The sequence below is a fragment of the Callospermophilus lateralis genome, chromosome 15 (assembly GCF_048772815.1).
Source record: "Callospermophilus lateralis isolate mCalLat2 chromosome 15, mCalLat2.hap1, whole genome shotgun sequence".
In the NCBI taxonomy this organism is placed as follows: Eukaryota; Metazoa; Chordata; class Mammalia; order Rodentia; family Sciuridae; genus Callospermophilus; species Callospermophilus lateralis.
The window spans coordinates 61,384,507-61,397,129 of NC_135319.1; the positions used below are offsets into that span (position 1 = coordinate 61,384,507).

The 12,623-nt window shown below is 41.0% G+C and overlaps 1 protein-coding gene across 1 annotated transcript; it reads left to right on the top strand.

Annotated features, from left to right (window-relative positions):
• Positions 1-465: 465 nt before the first annotated feature.
• Slc35g1 (solute carrier family 35 member G1) lies at positions 466-9,697 on the top strand. The gene is made up of 3 exons (XM_076834512.1): positions 466-724; positions 4,662-4,842; positions 6,730-9,697. The coding sequence occupies exons 1-3, from the start codon at positions 532-534 to the stop codon at positions 7,466-7,468; spliced, it is 1,113 nt and encodes a 370-aa protein (XP_076690627.1). The 5' UTR covers positions 466-531; the 3' UTR covers positions 7,469-9,697.
• The last annotated feature ends 2,926 nt before the right edge of the window (positions 9,698-12,623 follow it).

Genomic DNA, 12,623 nt, shown 5'->3' on the forward strand with positions numbered 1-12,623 from the left:
TGATTACACATTACTTCCCAAACCAGTAAAATAGCAATGAGACAAGAGAGAAACAGACAACAAGCCCCTGGTGGGTTAAAGACAGGCACAGTGCTCTGCAGTCTCCAGGGTATCCCAAAGGTGCGGAACGCGGTGCCACACCAATACATAAATACTCAATCTCTGAATCTCAAGAGAAGGTCACAGGGACCCGCGGCGCCAGGGCTGGAAACCCAGCGTCCCTCCCTGTCTGTGCAAAGACAGAGAGAGGACCAGTGTGCCCTGGGAAGGATAGTCCCAAGCCGCTGGCCCGTCTAGCCTGACCGCAGCCCCACCAGGGAGGCGGCGGATCTGCCCCTGGGCAAGAAGCTCTGAGAGAAGCACTCAAGAGGGCAGCGGAGGACAGAAGCGCGGTCCCAAGGGAGCAGGGGAGTGGGGAGGGCGCGCGCGCATGCGCACGAGCGCCACCGCCGGCCGGAAGAACAGGGCAGCCGAGCGGCTGCTGTCGGCGCCAGACGGCGCGCCGGCCGCCGGGAGAGCGTGGGCCACGAGATGGGGCCCCAAGAGAGCGCCCAGGAGCGCGCCGGGGAGCCTGCCGAGCTTCTGGAGTCTGGGCTGCAGCTGACCGACCACGCGCCTTCGAACGCCAGCGAGGAGCCTGCGGACGCCGAGGCAGCCGGGGCACCCGGAGGCGGCAGATGCTGGCTCTGCAGATCCTCGCCGTGCTGCTCTCGCGCGGAGCCCGGTGAGTGCGCGTGCGGCCCGGGCGCGGGTCTCACCTGGGGGCCGGGCGGGGGCCGGCGGGCTGGGGCTGGGGTCTCCGCAGACAGGGTACAGTGACCACCGCGCATCCCTCAGCATTCCGCCCCGCGCCCGGGAAGACCGTCGAGCTGTCACCTGGGGGCTGCAAAGCACAAGCCCCTCCGTGCCCCCGCCGGCGCCAAGACTGGAGAAAGTTTCTGATTGTGTTCGCAACCCTTTGCGGATTCTAAGGCTCCTCCTGTAATTAGTGTTGCTGGCAGGACCTTGGAGTCAGATTGCTGTTTGTTGTGCCCTCCCCGAGGAAGTTGAAGGTGGGAGGTTAGCGAGAGAGGCCAAGGCCGAGGTTAGAAGAAAGCTGACCCTCAAAAACTTATCTCGGTCCTAAACCCGACTCCTCGAAGAGGAAGTTGAAAAGCATGTCTGCTCCAAAAAAGTGTTTGTCCTAGAATCTTAGACTCTTGGAAAGGCAAAGTTGAGTAGGACCATTACTGCTTAACCTTTGGAGAATAGGAGGACTTTTTAGCAACTTATGCAAAACTCCCTGTTAAGGATTTCCTAGTCCTCAAAGACAGGAAACCCCTTCCGCACCCCACCCCCCTCTACCCTGTGACAACCCTTGGTCTCTGACAAAGAAGAAAAGTGAGTTCCAGGAAAGTGAGGATTTGGGGAGAGTTTTTTTGTTTTGTTTTGTTTTTGTTTTTCTTCCAAGGTCTGACTGTGTGAAACACTGCAGGTCTGAGCAGCACCAGCTTTAGGATCCCAGCTTGCCAAAGACCCAGCCCCAAGGCCTTTTCCATGGCACAACTTCCTAGAAGGAAACATAGTGAGGTCTCATTTTAAGACCAAGTTATAATGTTTGCATCACCAGATCTCCTGGATCTCCTCCCTTAAATGTGACCGGGGATTTCTGTGTCTCTTAATTTTATCTCCTTTATCTTAATTTTGCCTCAATTTTACCTCCTCACTGTATGCACTTTACCCAATTTAGAGACAAGCCCTGAAAGATAGTTCTTGCTCCATTTCTTCCTTAAGTGCTCGTAGAAACTTGTCTGATTTTTGGTCATTTATACAAGCACTGGTACCTCTAGAGCCAGGTTACCTCAAATTGGTCAGTGAGCAGCTCTTGAAGAGGTCAGTTTCTCACCTTATCAGCCAGTGGCTAAATGTCATAAATCCTAAGTCAATCCTTGCAAAGTCATGAACATTTCCTCTTTGTGAATCAACAAGGAATACTTAGCACATGGCAAGATGACAAACCTGTGTTGAGCATACCTAAGAATCTTGTAGTGTCTTTTAACTTCAAAGAAAATTCCTAACAATAAGACTTAGTAATAGTTATTGTAAGGCAATCAGATAACAATCTGAAAAGAAGATTGTCATAAAAAGTACTTTAAACCACTATACTGTTGTTGTGGAACTTTTTGACAGTCTCCTTTTTAGACTCTATGTAAGTAGTTAGTTGATGTTCAAGTTCAGGTTAGAATTCTTACCCATTTTTCTTGCATTCTTGCATGACCCTAACAGACAGTGTACAGCTGTCCTAAGAGATCTTTTTGCTTTCTTCAGGAATAATGTAGATCTTAGGCTGAAGCAGGGAGAAGTTGGCTTAGTACTGGGCCTTGTATCTTCCTGGAAGGAGTGAGTTCTGTTGACCAGTAGTGGTCCTCAAATAATGGAGCTTTTACAGCCCCAGAGGTTCTGTTTCAGTGGGTCTGGGGTGGGGCTTGGGAATTGAGTTTTTTAAAGTTACTCAGGGGATTCTAATTCCCAACCAGATTTGTGATCACCAGTTTAAAGCAGAGGCTCAAAGAGCTGAGCAAATTTTCAGTTTCCTTTGGGAAACTACACTTACTTAATTTGGATTATTTAGGGTTGCCACATTATTGGATATGTTCCATGTGCTCGTGGAAATACATTACATGCGCACACACCTCTCTGGGTTATCCCACCCTGTTGCTCATCTCCATTGACAGAATTGAAATTATTATTCAGTAAAAGACTAAGGTTTGCCTGAGTATACCCATTCCTCACCCTCATCCATCACCTTCATTAACAAATAATCAGATTCAGCTAGGCCTTCTAACATCTGTCCTGTCCAGTCGGGAAACATGAGCCTTAAGAATTTATAGGTTTAAAGAAAAAAAGTGTGTATGTGTTTTAAAGGGAAAGAACATCAGAGCCAAGGGTGTAAAATTACCCTTTAAAACAGTTAAATATCATGTTAAACTGAAATTTTCCTGGAGAAAAATTGACAAGTTTAGGTTGGAGGACATCCTTGAATTATAGAGCAGGGAGATGTTTTCTGTCCTTGACCTTCTCATTCTGTTCTGAGGGTACAGTTTCTATGTATTATGGGCTGGGTTGCTTTTAAGAAAAACTGTTTTATTTGGATCTGAATTCTGAAATTTCAGAAGTTAAACTCCAAGGCTGACCATAGGCAAGGCATGTGGTACTTAACTTGGAAGTCCTCTAAAACTTCCTTCTCATGGCCTGAGTGGGCGTATGCAGTTCACTTCTGCACTATTTGAATATGTAGGGACAGAATAAAACATAGAAGGTTCTGGCACCTATAAGGGTTGATGGTTGCTAGCTTCAAAGCAGTCTCTCCAGATGTGCAGAAGAGGAAAAGTGGAGGTCTCTGATGAGAAGGGTATCTTTGACTACAAAAGTCAGGCTGTACAGTGACCCCGGAAGGACTGCAACATCACACTTTGGTCTTGATTTTTAGTCACTTGTGGGCAAAGGTATCTAACTGACATGAGGATGTTGAGAAGGACATTTAAAAAAAAACAATGTTATGCAATAGTGTTCTATAGCTGAGTAACACATTGTACCTTCCTAGATTGAAATGATAATCCTAGTTTTCCAGCAAATTGTACATGTTCACACACTCATCATGTTCAGTGTGCTCTTAACTGACATCAGTCAGTTGTATTTCCTTCTTGTCCTCAGTGTGTGGTCTTTTAGGGAGTGTTCTGCTTACCCTGCTGTGTTTGCTTTCATTGACCAAGGAGTGACAGTGAAAGCAGGTTCTACTCCTGTAATAGGAAACTAAGACAGGAAGGGGCTAAACACAGATTGTCATTAGCAGATTGAACACTGGATGCTCTGGAGAAAGCACACGTTTCCTGGTTCAGATGAAGCCAAGAAGTAAGGATTAGATGAAGTGAGTCTCTGCAAAACTCCTGGGAGTCAGAGGGCACTGGGGACCCTGCAAACCCTGCCCTCAACTGGAAAGATGAGTCGTGAACCATGTTACATATGTGATTTACAGTTCAGGATTCCACAACAGAGAACCTTCCCATGTTATGCTGTTGCCAGTCATGTTAGACTCTTAAGTCTTTTGTGAAGTTCTCTCATATTCTTTGATTTCACCAAATATTTATTCAGGGTCTTCCATCTGCCAGGCAGGGACAGGATAGCTGAGCTCCTAGCCCTGGAGGAGCTCACAGGCTCACCAAATCAACAAATGATCAGATAACCCTGTTATTAACTGTGTTCCAGAAAAGAACACTTTCTTCAAAAAGCCAGGTTCACTAGTGAGAGGGGAAGTATTTTTCACTTCCATCTTGACAAGTGTTTCTTGAAGATTTCTCTCACTGCCTTGGCAAGCTTTTTGCTTCGTGACTTTGTAAGAGAGGGTGATTCTTCAGTAAGCCAAAGGAAATCCATTTTATAGGGTGAAACAGTATTTTTTAAATGGTTTAAATTGTTGCCCTTATCTAGGGGTTCTTCATAATTGATGGGGGAAATGGTACAGGTTCAAAGAATGGATATGCTTAGAAGGAAGTATTTATAGTCTGTTAGCCATTGACACAGTTCCATTTTTCTCAATTTTTAAGTGCAAATGATAAAAAAAAAAAAAAAAAAAAAAAAGTACACTTGGAAGCAAGGACTAACCAGAATTTAATCTTTTTCAGAAGCCAAGAAGAAAGCACCCTGTCCTGGACTTGGCTTGTTTTACACATTATTGTCTGCCTTCCTTTTCTCAGTGGGCTCTTTATTTGTTAAAAAAGTGCAAGACGTCCATGCTGTAGAAATTAGTGCATTTCGATGTGTGTTCCAAATGCTAGTTATTATCCCTTGCTTAATATACAGAAAGTAAGTATTTCTTAAAACTGCAAAGTAGAAGCTATTAATAAATGTGTGTCAATCTTTTGACCTGCCTTATTTTCTCTACAGTATCTGCTTTATCATAGATTTACCAGTTTCTATACCCCTTAGCTTTGATAAGTGAAAAGGCACATGAATCTATCCACACAAGATGCTGTTGTAAGCGCTTACCACATGTCCACAAAAGGAGGAGAGTCATTCACCACTACCACCCCGCTTTGAAAATAAAGTTTTCCCTATATAATTCCCCTCACCTTGTACTACCTTCCCTTCTTCCCTTTGGCATCACTAGTATTTGGAAGGAAAAAAGTAAAGGTAAGGAAGTAGTGGTGTCTCCTAGAGTCAGAGGTTTCTTTAAATGAAACAGGCTGCTCTCTTACCAGGGTAGGCACAAGGCCATAGTAGTTTAAGATTTAGGTCTTCCCCAGAAAGCGATAAGAATAAGGATAACCTTGAGCAAGGTCTTTCTGGCTACTTTCGTATTCAGCTTCCTCCTTTGGAATGATACTCTGTCTTCCGCCCTGCAAGGTGGTTGCAAGAGTCAAGTAAGATTTATTCTAGGACGGAGTGCTTTGTGTATGTAGAACATAACAATATATGAACACTATATTTATTGTCCCTTCACTGTTCTCCCCACATCCCTCCATCCCTGCCAATACCTCTTTGCCTTCCCTGTGGAATCCCCCACTCTCCCCAGGGTTAAATCATGCCTTCTCAGGTTGTTATAACCTACACACACCCCAGTGTACTTTGAACCCTGGGAGAGAGGCCAGTGGGTCCCTATTAGCTGGCTGCCTGGCTCTCCATGTCTATGGGCAGAGATGCTTAAATCCCAAATTAAAATCTTTACCTGTTTGCCACCTAAGTCTCCTTGTGTCTCCTAACATGATGCCAATTCACTTAGAAGAGTTTCACTCCATGTCTTGAGTGAGGAATTGTTACAAAAAGTGAAAATCTACTAAGATTAATGTTATCGGGATTTCCAGTGTGAATATGTGCAACTCTTGATAACTTAAGAAAATAAATGATGATAAGATAAGAAATTTGTACTGGTGGCAACAGAACTCTGAGCCTAACATAACCACCTTCTCCATTTTGGGATGAAAATATTGTCACAAGAGTTTTCTTAAAATCTTTGGCCCTAATCTGTTTTGATGCATTTTATGTTTCACTGTCACAGAAGGCTAACTCCTGGCTTTTCAAAATATGGGCCGAGGGTGGCCACTCTTTGATTTCTAACTCCGAATATCCAGAGTTGTCCGGATATTATCCAAATACTACACATGCTTTTGTAATGTATTTTAACTCTTTTGTCATGAGGATAACAAAAAGTTGTTTCACATTCAGTGGCTAAAGTAAATTTTCACTTTGCTTCAACTTTTATAGAAAAACTCATGAGATTGAGAATGCACATTCGCTAGGATCAAATTTCCCTTTACAGTGCTAATAAATTTTGAAATTATATTTATTATAAAAATGACACATTTTCATCATAAAAAATTTGGAGAAAATAAGGAAAATTATAAGTCTACCTGCTAAGGTATAACTGTTAACATCCAACCTATTTTCCTTTTCATCTTTTTTGCAAACATAAAAATTATAGATGTATGCTTAGGGGAAATAATATCTATATTTACTGATTTATATTGTTTATGAGATTCTTGTATACTATTTTTGCTTGTACTGTGAACACTTTTAATGTCATTAGCTATACTTAGAAAACATTTTTTAAAGGTATATAATATTCAGTGGCAGATATTATGATTAATTTACTATTCCCTTTTGATATTTAGTACTTTTGAAATGTTTACACATTTTGCTTGAAAAACAAATACCAAGTTCACTTAATGTGCATTTCTTCATTTGAATTTACAGAACTGGGTTTATAGGTCCAAAAGGTCAACGAATTTTCCTCATTCTCAGAGGAGTCCTTGGTTCTACCGCCATGATCCTTATATACTATGCTTTCCAGACAACGTCCCTCGCAGATGCCACAGTTATCACGTTTAGCTGCCCAGTGTTTACATCTCTATTTGCTTGGATATTTCTCAAGGAAAAGTATAGCCTTTGGGATGCTTTCTTCACCTTGTTCACAATCACTGGAGTGATCCTTATCGTGAGACCACCATTTTTGTTTGGTTCCGACACTTCGGGGATGGAAGAAAGCTATTCAGTCCACCTTAAGGGAATGATTGCGGCAATCGGACATGCCGTGTTTGCTGCGGTGACTCTAGTTATCCTAAGAAAAATGGGAAAATCTGTGGACTACTTTCTGAGCATTTGGTATTATGTCGTACTTGGCCTCACTGAAAGCATCATCGTCCTCTTTATAATAGGAGAATGGAGTCTGCCTTACTGTGGCTTGGACAGGCTGTTTCTTATACTCATTGGGTTCTTTGGTTTGGGGGGTCAAGTATTTATCACAAAAGCACTTCAAATAGAAAATGCAGGACCCGTAGCACTAATGAAGACAATGGATGTGGTCTTTGCTTTTATCTTTCAGATTATTTTCTTTAATGACATACCAAGCTGGTGGACAGTGGGTGGTGCTCTCTGTGTAGTAGCCAGTAGTGCTGGAGCAGCCATTCGTAAATGGTTCCAGAGTTCCAAATGAAGCATCATTGCTGAAATTGATATTTTTTTCAAGTACACCATCAACCATTTCAAACACACACACACACACACACACACACACACACACCTGGAAATTTGCATTTATTGATTGATTATATTTAATAAATTTCATAAATAAAGTACCATTTTTGGATATGGTATGTCTTTAATTAAGAATAGCTAGCCTGGGTAGTCTAGCAAAATTTTTTGGTAGTTTTCTGTTTTGTTTTGTTTTTGCTGTTGTTGAGGTGGCCTTGATGAGAGGAGAGCTCATTATTTGAAGAAAAACTGCAAAAAAATTTATGACTCTTAATAATATATAATTTTTAAACATATTTTTGGTACTGATGGGATTTGGGTGGGAAAATTTAGAAATTATTTTAGCTGTGTAGAGCCTAAGAAACTTATTGATAATGCTGCTATCATTAGTATTATGTTAACAATTCATTTGCAACATTTAGGATGCCAAAGCTGAAGTTTGGTATAGGTGCCTACTTATTGGTATTAATAATCAAATGAATTGGCCTTATTTTTGAGGATTTTATAAATGATTACCAATCATACTTTTAACTTATTTGTGCCTTTTCATTTTGATGGTGGAGTTTTTATATGTAACCTCTAAAAAGTCTTTAAATGACCAAATTTGGTCAGTAATTTTCTGTTTCAGTGGCATTAGCAACTGTAGATATCATTTTATAATTCTGTCCTCTTTTTTTTTTTTTTTGACATTGCATTATATTTTTTTTTGACCATGCACTATTTTTTTTTTTTTTAACATTCCAAGATTTCCAGTCTTTAAATCACAAAAGCAAAATCTTGGCATGATCAGTGTGCACACTTCTATCCTGAAGTGTTTTCTTCTCACTTGAGATGTGATTTTTCTATAAATTCTCCTTAAATTTATAGTGTGATGCCAAATAAAATTTTCTCAGGATCTTATTAGGTTGAAACGTATAATATTGCCAGGATTTTACCATTTTAACTTACAACACTCAGTTTCATTAGGTTTATCCTAATAGGTATCTCCCTTACCTACTGAATCACTGTCTTTGGACTATAGACTTTAAGTAACTTTTAAAAATGCAGTTCTATTAAACTTAGTCTTTTTTCCTTTATGAGATTATATGTAATAATGCTTATGCTATACACTAAATGTAATGACCTGTGAACCCCACAGTTCATTGACTTTTATAGTTTCTTACATAGAAAAAAAAATCACTACTAAGTTCTAGTGTTTCAGCATGATGTTAACTATCAAGCTGCACCACGATACATCATGAATTCAAAGAATACATTTTTTTATCTGGAGCATCTTCCAGCCAATATTCTCCAGTTGAAGAAAGAATTGGGTATCTAGGAAAGCATGGCAGGTTAGTCCCAATATAGGAAATACATGCACACGAACCTTTAGTGGCCTCCAACGCTTACTGTGTCAGATACATCATCTATCATTATCTTAAGCTGTTGAGTAGAAAGGCTAAAGGTTCTTTCCCACCCTCTCATTACAATTCTTCCAAAGTAAGGAATTTGACTTCTGGGATTTATGCTTTGGTGAGAAAAGACCTTTTCCAATAATTCCAAAAGGGAACTTTAGGCTTTTGGATATCTGGTTAACTAATGCTTTTCACCTGACAAATGCTAAGTGAAGTTTCTCTTTAGGTGAGTCAGCTCAATCAACTTTTACCTAACATGCAATATTGGAATTAAAACTTGTGAAAGTATCATTTTGAAAGTACCATGAATAATTTAAAAATCTGAGCATTTTTGAGCTCAAAAGTATCTTAGAAATCATCATGTAGGAGCCATGCTCCATAGATTAGAGATGACAGAGAGGAGATCTGCTCAAGATGGGTTTCCATGGCCTCCCCCCACATTAGTTTCATGAAAAAAAAGTATAGGGAAAATGAACCACACCTGGAGCTACCTAAGATGAATTAATTCCAGTTTTCTACTTTGCGCAATAAAAGAATCTATAGGATCTTGAAAGTTAAATCCCTTTGGACCTATATTCTAGAGACATGTTTTATTTCAACAGTGTGGCTTTAGTACTTGAATGACACCATATATGACTAAAGTTAAAGAAAACATTTCTTCTTCCAACTTTTACAGGGTATGATTCTTAAACACTTCTAATGTCCAAGGTGTATACAAGGCTATGTGTTGTAACAATTATGGGTGTGTATATTTTTGCAAAGATTGTAGTTTCTATATCTCTAAAAGGAAAATATTTTTCATAACTTGTTTTTATAAGTAATAAAATCATATGAAAGTAATAAAATCATATGAAAGAAAGCTATATGTTGATTTTCATGATTATAGAAAATTTCGTATGTAAAATAACGTTTCTCATTTTCATCATGTGCTTCAAAAGTCCTTCTCTGTAGAAGATTGACCTTTAGCTATATAGCTGGCATGTATTCTCAAATTTCAAGTTGTTTATCTGTCCGTCTTCCACTGTCACTTCAACTCTGACATCTCTAAAATAAAGGCACCAATTTTCTGTCCTAATAAGCCCTTTATTTTTCTAGACCCTCAGAGGTTGTAGCAGTTTTAAACTCTGTACTTTTTGTTCTCATGGCTGATCTGTTACTAAATCCTGGGATATCTTATTTTTGTCTTGTGAATTCATTGTTTCCTTATTATTTCCTTGGCCATTTCCATCATCATCTAAGACTTACCCCAGCCCTGATTTATCACAACAGTGCCCTAATCGGGTTGCCTGCTTTCAACTCTTCCACTCTGATCCTGTGTCTGGGCTAGATTTATCTCCCCAAGCCCCACTTCGATTGTTACTCTGGTTCTCATGAAACCACAGTGGTGCCTTCTGCCCACCCTCACATCCAAGTGATTCATCTGGCCCTGCCCCCACTTCTCCACCCTGATTTCCCTCCTCCCAACACAAACTTGATACTTGTGCCAGTCTTCCCACTAACTCCCACATCTGTCAGTAGCATCCTCCCTCTGTGGTTGCCCTGCTTTCCTCCCCTTCTGTTATTTGCCTTGTGAAGTCTGTCAGCCTCTGGCAGTGGCTCTGCTAGTGCTTTGCTTGTTCCACTGTCTCCAGCTTCTCACCCACATAATCCACCTTGGAGCAGTGGTCAAAGCACCCGATTAGGAGTAAAGCCTTGAGTGTGATTTTGTCTTTTTCCAATCAGGCACTCACTTAATGTACCTGGGCCTGTTTTCCTCATTTGTTACACAGAAATACAGTACTCACCTAAGCCATCCTACAAGTGAGTGCCATAGACTTGTAGCCCAAAAGGACAAAAACATGGAGTACTGAACTGTGGTTAATACTGTAGTGTTGAGCATTCACTCTCCTCTTCAAAATGATGTCTACCCTGGGTATGGTGAACAGCCCCACCATGTCAGAATGCAAACCCACTGGACTCCAGGCACAAAATTCTGTTATTGGGTAGCTTTTATTTCCTGGCCAGTTGGCTCATGGAGAACTGCTGCATGCCACTGCTCCTTTTAGTTTATGCATAGGTGTTGCCATGTCACCAGTTGGCTAGTTCTCTGTGGGAATTGTGCTTGGCTCTGAGTGGGGTAATGGGTCTGATTATCTGTTTCCCATGCACTATTCTCTTCCCTCTGATGATTCTTCAGGCCTCTTCTCTGTTCCCCCAAATATTAATTAGCTTCTTGAGAGTAATCTAGTGATAAGAAAGACTTCCTTGATAACACCCCAGATCTGTGTATGGATCTGTGGTCAGCAGTGGGCATTAGAATTTGGTTAAATTGTGTCATTTGGGCACATGAAACCTGAGTTCTACCCCATGCGTGCTTTTTATGGCTCTTTTGGTGCCTTACCTCAATAAATATAGCTACCATACTTACGTATAATGTTTGCAAAATGCCTTACTAGGGATTCCCTGTTATGCACAAAGTCAGACCTATCCAAATTTTAGCCTCTTTGAACATTAACTTTGGAGCTGAACTTCACAGCTCATGAACCTTGGCACTGCCCATCACCTCCTGGAAATTGGGGTGGGGGATGCAATTTATGGTAGAGGGGTAAACAGGCATATCTGGTATTGAGGCAGAGCAAGAAAGGTTATACCATAGCAGCCCAGTTCCACGGAGAGAGGTTCCACTGAGTTCAGGAAATAGCACTACTCAGGGAAAGAACCAGGGTCTTTTGTACTAAACTTTCATCATTGGTAACCATCCAAGAGAAACCCCAGCCAGCTAGCCATCAGGCAAATAACTTAGCCCCTATTCATGAGGAGTTGCCAGGCTGGGGTCAAGAAAGCATAGATCCACATTCGAACAGAGTGAACCTGGGCAGGAGAAAATGTGTTCAAGTGAACAGCGCAGCATCAAGGTACCATGCCAGGGTGCAGCAGTTGGGGACTGAAAGCCCAGGGCCAGGGAGTGCATCACCAGCCAGGCGCCTGTACCTGAGGATGTAAATATCTGACCATTTGTTCTGAATATACTTGGCCATGATTTACGGGTTAAGCTTTCTCTGTGTCAAAAACATACCAAAGAGATAGAAACTAATGGTACAACTATATTTGAGGTTTTCTGAAACAAACGTTACCATGTTAATATTAGAACTGAATTTTAAGCACCTTAATTTGGAAAAGACTAACCTTTTCTTTCTTGCAATGTTTCCCCTGGAAACCCAGCCACATTGCTGTGAAGAAGCCTAGGCCTAGGCCAGGTGGAGAGACCTACACCGAGAGGAATGGAGGTTCCCAGCACTTGGACCCATCTGCACTCCAGCTGACAGCCTGAACCAACATGCCAACCATGTGAGTGTGCATGTTGGGAATGGATTCTTGAGCCCTCAGGTGAGCTGCCCCAACTAATGCTGTGTGGAGCAGAGATGAGCCTCCCCTATCTCCTGAGCTCTGCTCAAACTTCACATTTATAAGAGAGAAAAAAGATTGTTATTGTTTTAAACTACTAAAAAAATAAATAAAAGTATAAGAAACATAACTGCCTTGAATATGTTTATGTATGTACCCAATTATACATGATCACAATTACATAAAGCAAACACTTCAACATAGAAGAAAATCAACAAAAATTCTGAACAGTTTCACAGGCCTCTTGGCCTATGACAAATAAATTTAGCAAAAATTAAATATTTAGAGGATAAGAACAATAAAACATCATGAAACTAATCTATACCAGCTGTTCTCAAA

What these genes read in the sequence shown, in the direction of transcription:
- Slc35g1 (XM_076834512.1), top strand. Translation starts at nt 532, where the DNA reads ATGGGGCCCCAAGAGAGCGCCCAGGAGCGCGCCGGGGAGCCTGCCGAG. An exon ending in CTGCTCTCGCGCGGAGCCCG is followed by an intron (nt 725 to 4,661) that starts GTGAGTGCGCGT and finishes AATCTTTTTCAG; the next exon opens with AAGCCAAGAAGAAAGCACCC. An exon ending in CCTTGCTTAATATACAGAAA is followed by an intron (nt 4,843 to 6,729) that starts GTAAGTATTTCT and finishes TTGAATTTACAG; the next exon opens with AACTGGGTTTATAGGTCCAA.